Below are 19,695 nucleotides of genomic sequence, written 5' to 3'. Positions count from 1 at the left end.
GCTGCTATGTCATCATCCTTTTTCACGGTGATTTGCACCCAGAGTTAGCAATTTATAGTTGTTCATACGTAAAAGTCTGAAAATCATCTGGAGGTCTCCTTTAACTACTATCATCATCATAGTCATCATCATCATCACCATCATCATCAGCAATCATCATCATCATCATCATCATCATCACCTTCTTCATCATCGTCTTCATAATCATCACCATCATCACAATCAGCAGTCATCATAATCATCATCATCACTGCCTTATTCATCAATCATTATCATCATCAATCATCATCTTCAATCACCAACATCATCATCATCATCACCATCATCATCACCATCATCACCATCATCACCATCATCACCATAATCATTATCATCGATTCTTCGCTAAAATGTCCACAAGGTGACTCACCGTTCCCCGAGTAATGAAGTACATCTCGTCCCCCACGTCCCCCTGCCTGACGATGAAGTCGTTTGGCATAAAGAGGACAGGTTTTAACATGAGGGACAGTGCGCGGTGGAACGCCTCCTCTGCTTCCTTGAACAAGGGCACCTTGAGCGCAGCAAAGGTGACAGGAAAAAAAAAAAGACGAAAATAAAAAGAAGAAAACCCATATAGGCTTGCAGATTACTTTTGTCAATCTCTTTTGCCTCTTTTGCAAGTTTTCTGTTTTAATCGAGTTGACTTTTGAAAATTTGCTCAGCTTTTGATGATCAACATCACCCTCTTCATAATGTACATCGTAAGAAGTCCCTTTTAGCCATCTAAGAGCAAGACTATGTTTTCATAATTATATATTTTAATACTTATCATCCATGGGTGGAGCAGGTACCACTTTTGATTTTCTTATATTCTCATTGTCAGGTATATGTTATTTCCAGTGAAGCTGGAGTGAGAACAAACAACTCTTCTGCACTTACAGTACATGTCACCATGGCCTATCTGTTGGACTGAGGCACACTGCTACACCCGAGTGGGCTTGCTAATTTTACAACTAGGTCAAGTTTGGATGGATTACTTAACGGTGACAAAAAGACTTGGCAGGTTATAAAACAAAGTGCTTGGACACAACGAGGGTTAAGTTTAAATACCTTCTTGACGTGACCATGACACACATCCAGTCCAATGTCCGTCTGAAGGCAGAAAGGGGCATCTCGGAACAGAGTGCTTTGGTCAACACCCCTGTAAAGATGGGAAATGGAAAAAAAAAAATATTAACTTTTATCAAAACGGTGCCTACGTCTTTAAACCAGGCAAAAATAGTACTTGTAGTTAATGGTAAGGCTTGGTCTAAACCAGGCTAAAAACAGTGCCAATGGTCAGGGTAAGGCTTGATCTCGCATTAAACCAGGCTAAAAGTTGTGCCAGTGGTTAGCAGTAGGGCTAGCACTCACTTGTTGCGGACCCACAGGTAGTCAAAGTAGCTGATGACTCGGTTGCGGAGCTTGCTGCTCAACCTCATGTCCTTCATTTGGTCCTGGATACAAAGACACACACAAAGAAATCTTTAATGTTTTTCAAGTTTACTTAATTCTCTCTCCATATCCTCTCCAAACTGATTCTTGATTTTGTGGAGGAGGTGGGCATTGGAAGAGGAGGGGGCTGGGCATGTGGAAGCGGTTGGGCATGGGCTGTATCCGGGCAATTACTCCCCAGCTAAATACTGATTAGTGGTGAGGTTAGAGTAAAGATTAGGGTTAGGGTTAGGTTTAGGGTTAGGAGTTTGGTTTAGGGTTAGGATTAGGTTCAGGATTAGGATTAGGATTAGGGCCATGGGAAGGGTCTGGGGTAATTGCCCAGGGGGTAATTGCCCTAGACCCAGCATGGAAAGCTGGCTGTAGGCAGGGAGGTGCGTATGGAATGAGGAGAGGGTGGGGGGGGGGGGGGGGGGGAGGAGTTTGGGCATGAAAGAAGGCGAGTGGTTTGGGCATGGAAGGACGGGAAAAGTTTGGGTATGGAAGGATGGGAGGTTTAGGAAATGTTAAGAGGGGAGAGAGTGGGGATTAATGGATAGGGAAGGAGGGGGGGGGGGGGGAAAGGCTGGGAAAGGAACAGGGAGGGCTTGGGCATGGAAGGAGGGGAGGAGTTTAGGCATGACCAGAGGAGAAGGGTTAAGACATAAAAGAAAGGAGAGTGGTTTGAGGATGGAAAGAAGGGAAGGGTTTGGGCATGAAAGAAGGGGGAGGGAATTGGCATGGAAGGAGGGTAAGAGTTTGGGTATGAAAGGAAGGGGAGGGTTTGGGCATGAAAGGAGGGGCAGGGGCTTGAGCATGAAAGGAGTATAAGAGTTTGGATGTGAAAGGAAGGGGAGGGGTTTGGGTAAGAAAGGAAGGGGAGGGGTTTGGGCATGGAAGGAGGGTAAGAGTTTGGGTATGAAGGGGAGGGGCTTGGGCATGAAAGGAGGGGCAGGGGTTTGGGCATGGAAGGAGGGTATAAGAGTTTGGGCATGGAATGAGGGGGAGGGGTTTGGGCATGTAAGGAGGGGGAGGGGTTTGGGCATGAAAGGAGGAGGAGGAGGAGAAGTTTAGGCATGAATGGAGGAAAGGGGTTTGGGCATAGGAGTTTGGACACGAATAGAGGGGGGAGGGGTTTGGCATGGAGGGGAAGGGAGAACAAGAGTGTCATACCTTGACAGCTGCCAGTCTCTCCTCATAGCTGACACGCCCCGATTCCTCGTTGGCCAGAGTGGAGGCAATGTTTCCGAGCACCCAACCAAAGAGTAGCTTTCCAAACACCATCACCACACTGGCAAAAGCTGCAGGGACATTTCATGGGGGGGAAAGCATGCAGAAAGAAATCACATCATGATTTTATCACAATCATGCCCACAGACCATTAAAGGCATAATTTACCATTTGCAGATGAAAGCATTAGTGCTTTAAAATATTTCTAAAATGTGAGTTAGGGATAGAAACAACCACTGTCAAAATTTGAATCCATATAATCAATGTTAAGTGTTGTTAAATACACAAAATGTGAACAATAGTTATAATAAAAATGTTTCCAGACTAAACCGTATACAGTTACGGTTTACTGAGAAAAACCCTGATATCTCCTTACATTTTAGGTTTTATTGCAAATATTTCATATGGTAGGATGTTTTATGATACAACAGACCTACACATATGCATCAAATGTGATATCTTGAACATTTTTGAAATCACTGCTCCCAAAGGTAAACTGGACCTTTAAGGAAAAAATAAATAACCCCCAAAAACATGAAACTACAGACACTGCCTTTGACAGTTTATCTAACACGCCTTGTTTTCAAAATTTACAGCAAACATCTTCTCAAAGTACATTCTTTCTGAATGACACACTGTCAATACTGAAAAATCACATGTGATTAATATGTGACTTTGGAGCAAAATTCAGAGCAATTCTATGACATAATAGACAAAATTTATACATATTTTTTTTTTTTTTTTTGTCAGTCTTTTGTTCAGAAATATGAAGAATCTGTGGCGCAATGAATGATAGAGCGAAGCCCTTTAGCACCAATACTACAATGGGAGGCTTAAACCTATGGCAAGACATAGTGTTTTTTCCCCTTCTTGAAATGTGCCGCAACGTTGCTTTACCAAGCTCGGGGACGCTGTTGGCATGAATATCTCCGTAGCCTGTAGAGGTGAGAGTCGCGACGGCCCAGTAGATGGTGTCGCAGTAGCGGTGGAAAATGTGCGGCTCTGTCCCGGTGTAATCTGAGGGGCGGAAAGCGATGTTAAAAGTTAGAGCACCATCGCAGTGCATTGCTCCACCGAAAATAGGGAGGGGCATTTCAAGATCTGGTAGCATGGGGATACCATGGTGCAGGAAGGCTGGCCCACCTCAGATAAATTCTGGACTCCCCGTAACAAATTGTTTTCAGCTTTATCACTGATCTGTGTGTATAAAGCATACATGCAGCAGAAAAATGTCGACTGGAGTCGACTGTCCCAGTCGACTGTTACCAATGCGCGTACGCTTCGATACACATATTCGCTGACTAGTGCTAGGTGGTTTTCAAATGTACTCCAGTGGGCAGCGAATAAATTGGGTCACCCATGAATCCCCATGCTACTGGATCTTTAAGACACAATGTCTGAATGTTGTAATTCCAATTTACTCTTATTGTGGTTGTCTGGCACTTGGCAAAGATGTCTGGAAACTAACTGACAATGAGCAGTGACTCCCCAATCACCTTGTAAAATCCTTGTTGATTGTGTCACCATAGCATTCCCGTTGGACTGAGGCACAATACTACACCTAACTGGGCTTGCAAACTTCACAACTAGGTTAAGTTTGGATGGATTACTGAATGCCACGTAATGAATGCTAAATCATCTTCAAATTTTCCATGAGCATTCAGCTACACTTCTTTCACTCAATGTAGACCTGGGGGGCACTTCATGAAGGAACTTGTCAGATAAAATATCTGACAAGTCAATTACATCCGACAAGTTTTGAGAAATTTTTTAGTCTGATTGGCTGATTTCTCTGAACTTGTCGGATATAATTGACTTGTCGGACATTTTATCCGACAAGTTTCTTCATGAAATGCCCCCCAGGGGGGCATCTCATGAGGCGTTTTGTCTGACATATTTGTCGGACAAATTTGCACTCAGCCAATCAGATGTAAGGATTTCAGTAGCTTACAACGTATAACAGTTTGTCATTAAAAAAAAAAAAATCTGACAAAACACTTCATGAAATGCTTCCCCTGGATGTTGGGGACCCCTCCCCCCCCCCCCCCCAAAAAAAAGAAGGGATGTTGATTCTTAGCCGACTGAAGACTAGTCCCGAGTATACTCGGGCAGGTGTTTACGGGAAATGCGTGTTCAAGAAAAGTCAGTATGTACCTCAGCGGGTGAACAAACAAACAAGGCATCTCAGGGAGTTTGATAAGGGGTTAATTACACTGTAGCTACTGGATGGGGCAAGCGACTTACCGGTAGCCCACGACCCCTCTTTGCACTTGCCGAGGGGGCAGGCAATGGTGTACCAGATGCTGGCAAACAGGTGAATGATGATGAGAAGTAGCACAAAGAACTTGGTCAGGCGCACCATCAGGATACTATGGAGACAGAAGAGAGGGAGAGAAAGATAGGTAGACAGTCACAGAAAAACAGAAAGAGACAGAAAGAAAAAACAGACAGAGAGATAAAGTGACAAAAAGACAGATAGAGGTATTCCTTCTTTTATCATTCTCCGATTTTTCTGAAACTTTTACTGAATTGAAGCCTGAAATACATTTTTTCTTCTATCTTGATATAATTTTGCTGTTTGGCACATTTTAATTGTGCAGCACATACGATTCTTTTTTTTTTTATCTTAGAAAATTTGTCAGATGTATGGACTCTACGGTTGTGGAGAAAACCAAAAAGTCTAAAGAGAAATGATAGTGACCATTAGAACAAAAAGTCTTATACAACATACACTATTGTAAGATATTACATCAGCCCTCCAATACAGTCTGAAAATGCACTTTTCATCATGCCCATCCCCCCCCCCCCCCCACAAAAGGAGTTGGAAATGTAAACAGCTTTAAGTTTGACACAGTGATGAATGATCACAATAGCCCACTTGAGCCTTTGGCTGTTGACTTGACTCAACTTGATCCTAATTTTTGCAGTTTACTTTACATCTGCTGCCGGTGTCCCATGTTCTGGGGTAGGCAGCAGGTGGATGGAGTGTCTAATACCCGCTCTCCAAGCAACTTTATGAATAGTGTGCCAATGCGCGTCAAGCTGCATATTTTCATGTCGGCTCAGGGGAGCTAAAAATGAAAGCTCACCACTGGCATATGTGATATCCATCCTACATGCAACTCTATATACTAGGTCAATGCAGGTCAAGTTGCATATTTTTATGGGGGCTCAGGTGAGCTTAAAATGAAAATTCGCCACTAAAATATCTGACACCTGACCTCCACACAACTCTGTTTAGTGGGTCAATGCAGGTCAAACTGCATATTTTTATGGTGGCTCGGGTGAGCTTGAAACGAAAACTCACCTGATGCTGAGAAGTGAAAATGCATCATTATTATATCTAACACCCACCCTCCGTGCAAGTCTATTTAGTGAGACAACGTTGTTACGTTGTTAAGTTAACGAGTTAAGTTGCATGCTATTTTTCATGTCAGCTTATCGGGAGAGCTGGAAGACGAGAACTCACTTGATGTTGAGCTCCCGCTCCCACCGGTCGAAGAACTGGGAGACGCGGACGAGGCGGAGGAGCTGGCGGAAACGGAGGAAGGAGAGCACGGGGAAGCGGATGCTGGGATGGAAGCAGAAGGCCAGCAGCTCTATGGGGATAGTAGGGACGACGTCCTGGAGGAAGCCGCTCCACTTGCGCAGGTACGAGTTGTAGATCTTGCCAAAGTCCTTCTCCAGCGCCCCGTACTCGTCGGCGCAGCTCACGTGGAACTTGATGTAGATCTGCCGGCCAACGAACGGCCGAGCGATTTGTGGGATGATAAGAAGATGTACAGTGGAACCTCATTAAGAAAAGATCGAATGTAGTGAGATACCTGACTGTAACAAGATGATTTTTGAGGTCCCATTCCTTAGATATCATTTTGTTTTTATCCCTTATATAACAAGAAACCTGCTGTAACGAGGTTATTCTGTAGGTCCCATTCCTTAGATATCATTTTGTTTTTATCCCTTATATAACAAGAAACCTGCTGTAATGAGGTTATTTTGTAGGTCCCATTCCTTTATATTGTTTTGTTTTATCCCTGATATAACGAGAAAACCTGCTGTAATGGGAAACTTCAGTGGTCCCAAGAAGTTCGTTAAAACTAGGTTTTGCTGTATTGTATATCGTAATACTGTTCAGCTAACATGGAAATGAAATTCAACTCAACTAGGTACACACCCATGTATTGGTGTGCACTTCAGAGCAATCATTGCATGATTGGTTGCTGTGTACATTTATACCCTGATTGTTTCTTTTGTTGCACATTCTATTGGTACACCGAGAAAGAAGCAATAAAAAGAAAAAATTAACATTCGTTATTTGTAATATATAACATCTCAGAATTTAACCCATTGAGGACGAATCCTGAGTATACTCGGGCTAGTGTCTACGGAAAACGCGTGTTGTAGCAAAATCAGTCCGTTAATGGGTGTCGTCCACGCCAAGACCCACGGTACAGCGTCCAATTTTCAGGGTATAGCAAACGGGAAAACTCTAGTTTGATGAAAAGCCTAAAACACATCGACAGCAAATCATGCAATTCCACTCATAAAGTAAATGTCATGTGACGAGCAATCGACCAATCAGGAAGCAATAATTCCCTTCTAGTGTTGTATGAAGCACAACCATTCCCCTGTACTAAAATGCACTTCCAAGGGGCGGGGACTCACCTCAAAGATGAAGACACACTCACACAGGTAGCTGAAGAGAAGGAAAGGCATGCTCTTTACTTGGTAGAAGGCCTGAAATGGGAGCACAAAAAAAGAAGAAGAAATCAACGTTGAATTCATAAAACTCCCCTTGCTGAGTATGAAACCAGGGCCTTTTGTTGCAGAAAAGAAGCTATCATACAGTCATAAGTCAGAAAATCAAACGTACAGTAAGGGGCCTGACTAATTTATAAAGATTGATCGTAAAATTGATCTTACGATTGATGTAATTCAAAGAATTTTTGCTCAATCTGCTTTCAAATAGTATGTGCTTTAAACCAAGTGATAGCATCTTTATGAAACAGACTTACGATCAAGATGAACTTACACTCAATTTGTCGAGTTACACTCAATAGTTTGAGCTAAAGATTAATCCTAACTCTTTATGAAACAGCCCGTAAGTACGGTATTAGCCAATCAGAATTGAGTATTTAGAAACTTATGTTTGATCTTTGGACTAATGTTTGATCTTAACTTGTATGAAACAGGGCCAAAGCTTAACAACAATCCTCCATGGGGTAAGAGACTGGAGCTGATGAATTTCCCTCCCAAAGAACTGAAATGGAGTTTCTCATCCTCATTTACAGACTGCATTGAGGAAAAATAAAAATGCTTTTACACAACACAGACACACTTGCACATACTGATTTGTGGGGAACTGTGTTGTTTTCTCCTACATGTAATACATTTTATCATCCAAACATTTTCTCTTACACCTGGTCCCAATTTCATAAAACATGTTAAGATGGCAACTCATGCTGGAATGGCAACTTCCAATAGCAAGAGCCAGTCAGGAAGCTGGATTCTTGTCATTACTATGACAATTGCCATTCCAGCAAGAGTTGCCATCATATCAACTTTTTAAGTAATAGGACCCTGGTCTTTTGTACCCCATAAATATGATAGAATAAAGATGCTCATTTTGCCCTTTTGGTGTCTGTAACCTTCAAATAATTCTACTACGTAAGCAACACACTGTATGCACGGTCAGGGGGTCACATGACAGGGTCACCTGATACATGATCGTCCAGGAGGTGGCCACTGCCAGACAGCAGGTCAGCCTTGCCAGGTTGCGGACGATGAGGCTGTCCGGGTTGAGCACGAAGCGGTTGGCGTGGAGCAGAGACTCCAGGTAGTTCTTGTCGCGCCGGATGCAGCAGAAGGGCACCGGGTAGCGGGTCGGCACGTGGGTGACGGAGGAGGTGCTGTCCGGGGCGGAGACCGGGTCCGACTGGGTGTTGGACACTGGGTGGTCATCGGCCGGAGCAGAGATGAGGTACACAGGGGGAGAGAGAGGGTAAAGAAAGAGGGATAGAGGTATGAGAGTAGAGTTTAGCAACATGCTTTGAGATAAATTCATTTTGTGTCCCAAGACTCATAATAAGACTGGGGGCCTGTTTCATAAAGAGTTGCTACTGATCCTATGATCAATTCATTTAGCGTACAAAACTCATTGAATCGAGCGTAAGTTCAATATTGAGCGTAAGCCCTGTTTCTTATGGACACTTACGTTTCTATATTGGGAAATTGGGCGATTTTCAGCATGCATTATACTCTGGGGGGAAATCACTGATCTCTGTGGAAAGATCAGTGGTGGAAATGAGCTGCTTGGCAGAGGTCTGCACTCTTTAGAGTGCTTTTCTACATGTAGTTTCTGTTTTGTTTTGTTTTTGTTTGTTTGTGGGTTTTTTTTTGGGGGGGGGGGGGGGGGGAGTCCCTCAAATCTTAGCAGCTCTCCTGGGATCTTCCCTTGGAAGAATGTCATACATACCATTGTTCCCGCCTTGGTTGCCGCCTTTCCCGCTCCCTTCTCCGGTGCTGGCGTTGTTGTTGGCATTGCCGACGGGCGGCTGGGCCGGACCCGTCGCCCCTCCCCGGGAGGACGGGGGAGACGCCGTAGCGGGAGGGGGTCCCGCGGAGGTAGGCGTGGCCGCCACGGAAGTGCTGGGGCTCTCCGCCTCGCTGCGGCCATTGGTGGCCGTGGCCACGCTGGACTGACCATCCTCCGGCTTGGTCTGACCGCTGGCGTTGTCCGGCTGCGCCGAGGAGGTGGAGGGGACGCTGCTGCCGGCACTCGCCGTAGAGTTCTCCGACTTCTCAATGCTGTTTACACTGCTACCCTTAATGCTGTTGTTATTGCTGTTGTTGGGGGTATTACTCTGTGAGGTGAAATCAACAGTATACAGTATCTCCTACTTCTTGTTTTGATTGATTAAATAGATCTATTCTCCAGTCCAATTCTTATTTATTTCAATGGTATTTATCAAAAAAACAAAAAACAAACAAACAAACAAACAAACAAACAAACAAAAACAAAACACACACTTTGAGCCTGGTAGAAAGAGGTAAGAGGTGGTTATACCAATCTGGGAGACCCCTTCTCTATTTCAGTGACTTTGTTACGACCTTTGATAGAAACGTCACATTCATGTGTCACGACTATACCCTTTGACGTTTTCCCGCAAATGTTGATACATTTGTAACAATTTTTTTCCCCAAAAAATGGACACTTCATTGCATCGGCATGCCAAAGTGAACACACTATCAAAAACTGGACTTTACGAAGGCAAATTTCCTTTGCAGAGTAAATAGAAAAGGGGAAGAGTAGGGGGGTTGGGGCACAGACGGATGGTGGGAGAGGGGCGTGCAGTTCAGAGGGAGTAGGGCAGGGGCTCAATGGGACTTACCGCCTGAAAGTTGGCCTCACTCCTCTTGCGCACAGCGTTGATGCGCTCCTCAGCTACCTTCTGGATCTGGTCCTTGATGGATGGGTAGTGGGTCAGTACCTCGTCTAGATCTTCCTTGGTCAGTACAAACATGTCCACATTGTTCTGGGCCCTGGCAGAGGAACACACACATAAGTGTAATTCAGGTTAACATAGGTTCCATTAACCCGTTGAGGACGAGTCCGGAGTATACTCGGGAAAGCGTCTATGGGAAATGCGCGTTGTAGCAAAATCAGACCGTCCTCAACAGGCTAAAAATAACAAACCATGGTTCTCGTAGGGCCGCAGAACTGTTGATTTCTACTCTACGTGTACAATGTACACGGATGCAAGAGAAATGTGTGATATAATGTTTTGATAACACAATTTCAGTTGGGTAATGATGAAAATATGATTATCAGCCATGTTTGGCAGGAAATATTGTACAATGTCAGAGCCTACACAGCTGTGGTTGCTACATACTGTTATTCATTTGATTACATCAATTACAATATATTGAGCCATTGCAGTATCCATTGCTCGACAAAGGGAATTGCAGGCAGCTTGTTCTGCACGCAACTCAGTACACTACTGCTTGGACACCATTCGATCATCATGTACCAGCAGCGTTCTACCTACCCACTACTGAACAGGAAAGGGTGTTTCAGGAATAAAAGTTATTATTTAACACATTTGCTGTCAAAGCACTACAAATTTAAACAATTCATTCAACACCGTGTATGATACACATTGCATTTTGACACGCCTTTCAACATTTTGCAGCAGAGAAACAAAATCTCCCAATAATACACAGCACATTATTATTAAACCATGGTTCGACACTAACTTTTTTGTTTGGTGGCCCGATGGGGCCACCAAAATCCTAAATTTCAAATTTTTGGTGGCCCGAGAGAAAAATTTGTTGTCCCCCCAAAAAAAAACACGATAAAAAACATTAGAAGTCTTTTTTTTTTAATGAGTCAAATATTTAAGTTTTATGATAGTAAGAACTAGAAGTTGGACATATCTACTCAAAAATAAATCTCAACAAACTTACAACACTCACTCTCAGGCACTCATTCAGTTCTTTTCATCCATCCTTTGAACAAATTTAACTGCTAATTTCCGGCGCAAAAAGTTACAAATTTATTGACATACATTTCAAAAAATTTTGGCGGCCCGTGGCCGGCCACCAAATTTGCCCTTTTTGGAAATTTGGTGGCCCGACTTTCATTTCTGGTGGCCCCGGGCCACCGGGCCACCGTTAGTGTCGAGCCCTGATTAAACCATTGAGGATGAGCTGATTCTGCTTTAACCCATTGAGGACGAGTGCCGAGTATACTCGGGCAAGTTTCTATGGGATATATGCATGTTGCAGAAAAATCAAACCGTCCTCAACAGGTTAACACTCATTTCCCATAGATGCCTGCCTGAGTATTGACCGATTCTGTGACGCGCTATGTGTATTTTTGGCATGGGCAGCGCCATTACTGCGGTGTATCATCCGACCCCCCCTCCTCTCTCCCCACCCCTCTCACGCGCGCAGAATGAAAAACTGATGCATGGTTGTTTTAGCCAATGGGCGTCTCATACTGAGAGCGCGAATGCTTGCTTTGTGCGCGAAGCTTTGTTACAAGTGCGCGATAAATATGTTGCCCGTGGGGTGGGGGAGAGCAGGGGGGGTCGGCTGAGACACCGCAATTTGAGCTCATGGCTGCGCCCAGTGCCATAAAATGTCTGCTGCCCTCAACGAACCCGAATCGGTCAATACTCAGGACTGGTCTTTGACGGGATGACCTCTGACCCTAGAAGTGATGATGGGGGGAATCCCCGAAGTCACTGACCTGATGGACGCCGTACGGGGGCAACTGAAGACCAGACTGATCTCTCCAAAGAATCTGCCGGACTGCATGGTGTCGAACACGATGGCCCCGTCCTCGGAGACGACCTCCACCACGCCGCGGTGAATGAAGAACATCTACATAGACAAAAGGAAGGGAATAGAAGTGTGATATTTCAGGTTCCTTCTTTAATCAAATGGTAATATCTTTGAACATGAATGTATTTACCACAATAAATGACTAGAAATACACTAGGAGAAGGTACATTGTAGTCCTCTACCAAGTAGCTCACTTCAACCAGATTGTGATTTCAACAACAACAAAAGGGACACTGAAGTAAGATATTGCATACTGTATAAAAGCTGTTATTTTCGCGAGGGTTTAATTTTCGCGAATTTTGCGAATCACAGTTGGATCGCGAATTTAACAACACGCGAAAATGTCTCCATGCACTGTGTTAATACAGCGTTAACGTATACACGTCGGCGACGATTCGCGAAAACAACATCGCGCGAAAATGTCTATGACCTCGTAATTCGCAAAAATATCTGTACGCGAAAATAACAGCATATACAGTATGGCTCCAGGTAGGCAACACATACATCAACAATGCCCGGTGTTCAAGTTTTTTATTTCATATAAATTGTTCATTTGTTTCTTTCTTCTTCTGAATTGTGAGTGCTGATAGGGGAGTCTATTTTTCCTGTATTGATAGGGAAATGACCATCTTTTCATGTGCATTCTAGAAAAAAAAATCATTAACAATAATAACACAATAATCAAAATAACTCGAAATAAGTCATGTTTAGCCAAAGATATCACTCAGCAAATGAATAAGATAACTGGAGGGGCAAGAGAAATTTGCAAAAGGTACTCACTTCTTTGCCGAAGTCGTGCTTGCGTACGATGTACTCCCTGTTGAGGTAGTAGACCGGTTTGATGCACATGGCTAACATCTTTTGGAAACCTATCTCCGTGTTCTGGAACAGAGGTACCTGAAGAATCGCACATATATGAATGCAGTCAATATGTATCAGCAACACCACATGTGAATTAACATAAAATCCATTCAGGCGAAGGTTTAGTAATTTCATTTGAGGTGTCGCATACAATTGTACACTGTATACACTACATACCGTTATAGGTGGTATACTCTGCAGGGGTTCTATTTTCGTGAACTTTGTGAGTTGAATGATACTTGTGAAATTAACAACTTTTTAAAAACTGCCTCCTGTAACGCAAGTGAGCCGTTCAATGACATCCAACAGGGGAAACCAATAACTTTTCTTCCGAAAAGGGAAAAGACTTATTTCTCATAGCGTCACTACATGGCTCTCGATCACAAATTTCAAATATTCATTGCATTGTTTCCCCCTTAACAGCCGGTAGTTTTGTGCAATACCTTGTTGATCATCCCCTGATAGAGATTCAGGGTGACGTCAGCTTTGAGGGACAGCGGTAAGCCATCGAAGAGCGAGTCCGGCTCGACTCCCTTGGTGCGTAGCCACATGTAGTTGTAGTAGATGTCGACGTGCTGGGCCAGCATCTTCTCCACGTTTTGGTCCTGGGTGGTGTGAGATCAGAGACAGGGAAATCCCCAGTGGGAGGAGCTTATTGCATAGAAGCCACGCCTTCAAAATATACTACATGAGGGGTGTAGGGCAATTACAACCTGGGCAATTACCCCACACCCTTCCCCTGGCCCTTCCCCTGACCCTAACTTTAATCCTAATCCTGAACCTAATCCTAACCCTAACCCAAACTCTAACCCTAAACGTAACCCTAATCTTAATCTTTATTCTAACCTTATTACTAACTAGTATCTAGACATTGCCTCCTTTAAAACACATGGTATGTTTAAAGTGGAAACGTGGTTCTCGTGTAACTGCAGAACCGTCAATTTTTGCTTGAATACAATACATACCCTACAACTGTAATATATAAGAAATGTGTGAAAGAACACTATTAAGAAAAAAAAAGAAAGAAATACCAAGAAAGGGTAACGAAGAAAAATTTGAAATATTACCCCAAAAAATGTTCAGAGGGAGTTCTCGATCTTGGAAACCCTGAAGTGTGCATATGAAAAAGTTTTGGAATAAAAATGCTCAGGCCCATGGCTGAATTATTGTAAAGGTAATCTGTGTGTCACTTTGTGTAATGTGGTTCGCTAAGAAAGATACAGTGCATAAAACAGTTAGTCTATCACTGTCTATCTGCTCGTTTGGTTGTCCCATCTACGTAGTACGGGAAGCAGGCTAATGCCATGTCAATATAAATCTAGTTTTGCTTTCTAAAGCGTAATCAGGGTCGTGTTTCATAAAGCTGTTCGAAATGTTATGCATGACTTTACGAACGACTCTAATATGGCATGCCACGTCGGTTCCCTAATCACTGTTAATTTCAATAGCTAAAGCTGAAATTTGCAGATGACGATTCTCACATTTTAACATAGTTTTTAGTTGCAAGTGTATTTTTGCCCCAATGTAGATGAAATATTGGCATACAATCATACTTTGTTAAAACATAAGGAAAGAAAAATGGGCGCGCATATTGGCACTTCATATTCCAGTCATGCGTAAAGTCACGCGTAACTTCATAAACAGCTTTATGAAACAGGGCCCTGGGGGGTGTTTCATAAAGCTTACGAGCGACTGGTGAAGAGTTCTTGTGTGCTACACATATCAGAATTTCCATAATTCGGCATAAGAACTGATCACCATTCGCTCGTAAGTCGTTCGTAACTTTACAAACAGCTTTATGAAAGAGGGCCCTGGGCTGTTTGGAGATTAAAGCCAGTTTCCTCACCTTGAGATAGCGTTTGATGGCGGTCAGCTTCTCCTGGTAACGTGCTCTCTGGGCGTCTGCGTTGGCCAAGCTGGCTGCCACGCTAGCAATGATGTAGCCGAAAAAGACGATACCAACGATCATGGAGAAGAGAGCCAGGATCATCTGGGGACAGATGAGAAGGAGGAGTGTCAGGTGGCACAAATTTTTCTGCCTTAATTCTGTTTAAGACGAGTCCCGAGTATTGACCGATTCGGGTTCGTTGAGGGCAGCAGACATTTTATGGCACTGGGCGCAACCATGAGCTCAAATTGCGGTGTCTCAGCCGACCCCCCCTGCTCTCCCCCCACCCCAAACCTCCTTTAATATCCCTGTTGTGTTATCATGAACTTCCTGTTGGACTGAGGCACACTGCTACACCTGAGTGAGCTTGCGAACTTCAGAATCAGGTAAAGTTTGGATGGATTACTAAATGTGGATGACAAAGCTTGGCGAGTTAAGCTAAATACCACGGCATAAAAAAAGTGAAAACAAAGCTACCATATGCCTGGAGAACTGTCGATATTTGCTCCAAAGTGTAAACATATGCATACGAAACATTTTGAATAATGCTCTCATGATAGGATTTGATGACGAAAATGCTAAATATAAGCCAGAAAATCTCTCAGCAAGTGCTACAATCTCAGAGCTTACCCAATTGTGGCTGCTACATATGACATTTCATATTCAAATACATCGATTACAATATATCAGACCATAGTCGTATCCATTACGTGCATCTGCACTTTCTTGCGCCTGAAATTTTTCTGCTGCTATCTTTTATACATAAATCAATTTTCAGGGTGTAGTTCTCAGTTAGGATTATTAAGATCATTTGAACTAAAGCTGAGTCTGTATAATGACCTTACCTCAGAGATGTTGTTTGCATGAATGTCACCATATCCCACTGAGGCACCGGTAGCTGAAGCCCAGTAGAGGCTGGTCAGATACTGAGCGGCGATGGAGAGCTCGTCTATAGAGGGGGCAAGACACAATCAGTGAGACCTGTTAGCTGATGCAAACCCAGCAAGTTTTTCTTTCTTTTGGGCAACGCTATTGTCCACAAGGGGAAAGTTTTTAGTAATACACTCGGAGAGCTTGGACCTCACAGTACACACGTTTGCACAAGTTTGAAGAGGTCCGTCGAGTTTTAGAAAGGATGATTATTTAGAGCTTTGTATTGTATAACATGGTTAACAGCCTGCACAAGGCAAGTTTCTTTGCATTTGTAAGCAAAGCCTAAAAAGTGTTCTTCTTGAAAAGAAATGTTTGTGAAATATTAATCCAGCTAGAGAAGCAATAATGCACACGATAGTGTTTTTTTTTCTTTTTATGTGCTTGTGAGATTCTGATGAAGAAAAGGTAAAACTAATGCACACTAGGCCTACACCTACTAAGATTTATATTGCATCTTTAATAGGTAAATGTAGGACCCATATGCATATTAGATTACATGCCCTAAATTCATGTATCGGTTTCATTGAAAGTGCTAAAATGAAATCAAACTGAAAGTGACACTGAGTTAGATGAATCAATTCATAGATGCATGAGGCACCTTCTTTTCTTTTGTGTACAGGGCATGTAAACTGACATTTTAGTAGAGAAATTATTGCAATATAGGACAATGAAATGCTAATGTGTTAGTGTATATGACTGATTTATTTATTCAAAATCCAATAATAATATAAGATCCGTATTGTAAATATACACGGTAGGGTCCGACATGCATATTGAAATCACAAGGTCTACGCACGCATACTGCTTATCACCAGTCTTTGTATCAGGCATGGAAAGGTATGGGGGGAAAAAGATTGACGACAGTGCTCTCTACGGCGGGGCACGACAAAAAAGATGCCCAACGACGCCGACTCACAGAAATTGGTGTCGTTGGACGACGTCCAGGAGTCGTTCCAGCAGCGGTGGTAGTTGGTCTTGATGCGGTAGTTGATGACGTCGGAGGGAACGGGGAAGCTGAAGACGGGAGGGCAGGCGTTCATGTACCACAGGCACGCCAGCATGTGGATGAAGAGAACCATGTAGAAGAAGAACTTCATCATCCTGACGGCGGGGAGAAACGGGGAAGGAGAAAATTGGCAGAGAAGGGTGGAGATGAGAATGACGATGAGATTAACAATGGGGACAATTATTACTTATTATGTCAGCAACAGGAACAACGCAAATGTCGTTGATGATAATGACAATTTGTAATCATTGTTACGATGATGATGATAATGATAATGGTGATACTGACAATGATACAATGTAGAAAGTGATGATGATATTGCATATGATGACAATGATGATAGTGTAATAATAATAATGTCTTATTTATCCAGGGTAGCCTCTTCAGTGTTGCCACTGCTCTACCAGAGAGCCCTGCCATTAGTATCACCCCAGCACTGCCAGGTACCTGTTTATACACCTGGATTGACATACCTGACAATGACAGATATTGCTAGCCCTTTCAGAGTCATGTGCTGCTTAGATTGATGGCATGGAGTACTTTTGAAGTATGAGTTCAATAACGGTGACATAGTCTTGTTATAATCAGGTAACCTCTCTTGTACAATCATAATATTGCACTACCCTTGGGTCTTATGAAAATCATCATACCAACACTGTATGTATCAGTGTACACACCCAGGTCAATAAGAGACACAGTGGGAAACTTACATGTACAACAGGCCAGACTTGATAGCAACACTCACCTGATATTCCCTGTCAGGTTCTGTACGTCTGACTCCAGGTAATTGAAGGCAAGTGGCTGTTGGCACGACAACAAAGTGTTCTTCAATTTTTGTTTTTGTCATTTTTTTTTCTTGGGGGGGGGGGGCACACTAATGTAAAACGTCTACACTCTATGATAATAAAAAAAGAACATCTGAGCTAACAAATTATGAGAGATAACATTATTGAACTTGAACTTTATTCTGCCATTCTTACACATAACTGGAAAATGCACTCTGTAAATAGTTCAAAGCAATATAAGTGCTTCTTCAAGTTTAGTAAATGTTTCATAATAGTCAACAAGGCCATTTAATGAACATCACTATATTAAAATAACCTTCATAAAAATGTTTCAGGGAACTCCAATGGGAATGAGTTTTTAGAATTATACCCACATAACTTGTCTCCTGCATAATCAAATTATCCTAACAAAAAAAAAAAAAGAAGAAAAAAACTCTGCATGTTACTGTCTGGGAAATTGTATTATCTGACACGAGAAAGACCTGTAGCAAAAATAGAGATTTATTGCATTTCTTTTCCTGTTCTAAAAAAGGGCAATTAATGCATCTTCCAGTTGCTTTTAAACAACAGTTTATCTTTGTTTGTTTATATACAGTATAGGCCATACAACAGTATATCTCGTGAACATACAGTACCATTTCACAAATGCAACATCCAATACAATCTGTGACGAAATGAGAAACATATTTTTCCCTTTCAGGGGATGGCTAGTAACTGATGAGTGGGAATCAGTAGGAATGCTGGGAGATAATTGATCCATTTCTTGTGGGATTCATTAAAGAGTACATTATGTATCTACATATCTATTGTTGAGTGAAAATTATTTGCTTCAGAATGGTCTCATATCCAAGTAATGTGCAGTTTAATGTCCCGTCACTGTACAGGCATGCTAACCTGGAAACATTAAACTGCACGTTACTTGAATATGAGACCATTCTGAAGCGAATCATTTTCACACAACAATAGATATATAATGTACTCTTAAATGAATCCCACAAGGATTGGAACAATCATCCCTCAGCATTCCCACTGATTCCCACTGATCAGTTACTAGCCATCCCCTTTAAACCCCTTGCGTGCTTGAGCACCAACTGGCACAGATAACCCCAGAGCATTGTGCAGACATTCAAAAGTCTGTGGTACAGAGAGAGTTATCACAATCATCGGCTGACCAGCTAAATGTGATAAAAATAGACATAGAGTCAGTTGAGAATGATAAGGGCGTTAAGTGACCACAAAACCCATAGGCCCGAATTCACGAAGGTGGTACAAATGAAACCACCATGGAGCGCAAAGTGTCGCATGGAATATTTCGTTAAGAAATCAGTCATTTCGTCGATGAAATGATTATTTTGTAACGAAAATGACAACATTTTGTAACTAAATGAACATTTCGTCCACGAAATGATAATTTCGTTAACGAAACGGTCATTTTGTCGACGAAATGACCAATTTCGTAAAGAAATATTCCGTGCGACACTTGGCGCTCCATGGTTTTTGTCCATGGTTTAAACCATGGTTTCTTTTGTACCACCTTCGTGAATTCGGGCCATAGTGTTCGAGACAACTTAAAGCCCTTCTCATTCTCAACAGACGATATAGTCATACAAAGCATATGCTCTATGGTACTTACCACTCTGTAGAGCTGCAAGAGCCTGTTGAATCTAACTAGCGCGTACAAATGGATTGCCTCCTCTGAAACAGAGCAAAAAAAAAGAAAGAATATAAGTATTAAATCATATTCAAGTTCATTACAAGATTTGAGATATGAAACATTTAGACACTTGAACTTGAAAAACAGGGCTATAAGACTATGCTAACCTGAGAAGTCCCCGATGACAGCGTATGCAATCAGCTCCGTCGGGAAACAGGCAAGTACGTCGATCAGAAAATTTGTTCTGAGGGTTAGAAAGAATCAATTTAGAATAAGGGATGTGGGCAAGTAGTAATAAATAAAGACAATGATGATGATGGTAATGACAAGAAAAATATATAATTACAAACTACTACTACTACTACTACTATTACTACTACTACAGTTGAACCTCTCGTATCCGGACAAGTCGGGACCGGGGCTCATCCGGATAAGGGATTTGGCCGGATACGGGAGACTCAATGCTTTATACATGTATATATACATACACATGTACTGATGTAGCCCATTGTAGTATCACATGTAGTAATGTGTATAC

At 42.5% G+C, this 19,695-nt stretch overlaps 1 protein-coding gene across 1 annotated transcript in view; it reads right to left on the bottom strand.

The window, feature by feature from the left end:
* LOC140246537 (uncharacterized) overlaps positions 1-19,695 on the bottom strand; it is a 102,805-nt gene that overhangs the window by 6,709 nt on the left and 76,401 nt on the right. Inside the window, exons 26-45 of the mRNA XM_072325880.1 lie at positions 19,325-19,401; positions 19,137-19,198; positions 17,464-17,519; positions 16,629-16,813; positions 15,625-15,728; positions 14,738-14,881; positions 13,335-13,496; positions 12,811-12,927; positions 11,936-12,069; positions 10,074-10,224; positions 9,158-9,545; positions 8,399-8,631; positions 7,348-7,419; positions 6,152-6,414; positions 4,927-5,051; positions 3,580-3,699; positions 2,626-2,753; positions 1,393-1,475; positions 1,090-1,180; positions 410-550 (exon numbers count right to left, since the gene is read on the bottom strand). Coding sequence (XP_072181981.1) covers positions 410-550; positions 1,090-1,180; positions 1,393-1,475; positions 2,626-2,753; positions 3,580-3,699; positions 4,927-5,051; positions 6,152-6,414; positions 7,348-7,419; positions 8,399-8,631; positions 9,158-9,545; positions 10,074-10,224; positions 11,936-12,069; positions 12,811-12,927; positions 13,335-13,496; positions 14,738-14,881; positions 15,625-15,728; positions 16,629-16,813; positions 17,464-17,519; positions 19,137-19,198; positions 19,325-19,401 — 2,836 coding nt within the window. The remainder of the gene's footprint in view (positions 1-409; positions 551-1,089; positions 1,181-1,392; positions 1,476-2,625; positions 2,754-3,579; positions 3,700-4,926; positions 5,052-6,151; positions 6,415-7,347; positions 7,420-8,398; positions 8,632-9,157; positions 9,546-10,073; positions 10,225-11,935; positions 12,070-12,810; positions 12,928-13,334; positions 13,497-14,737; positions 14,882-15,624; positions 15,729-16,628; positions 16,814-17,463; positions 17,520-19,136; positions 19,199-19,324; positions 19,402-19,695) is intronic.

The sequence above is a fragment of the Diadema setosum genome, chromosome 3 (assembly GCF_964275005.1).
Source record: "Diadema setosum chromosome 3, eeDiaSeto1, whole genome shotgun sequence".
NCBI lineage: Eukaryota > Metazoa > Echinodermata > Echinoidea > Diadematoida > Diadematidae > Diadema > Diadema setosum.
This window is presented reverse-complemented; position numbering and strand designations above follow the sequence as displayed.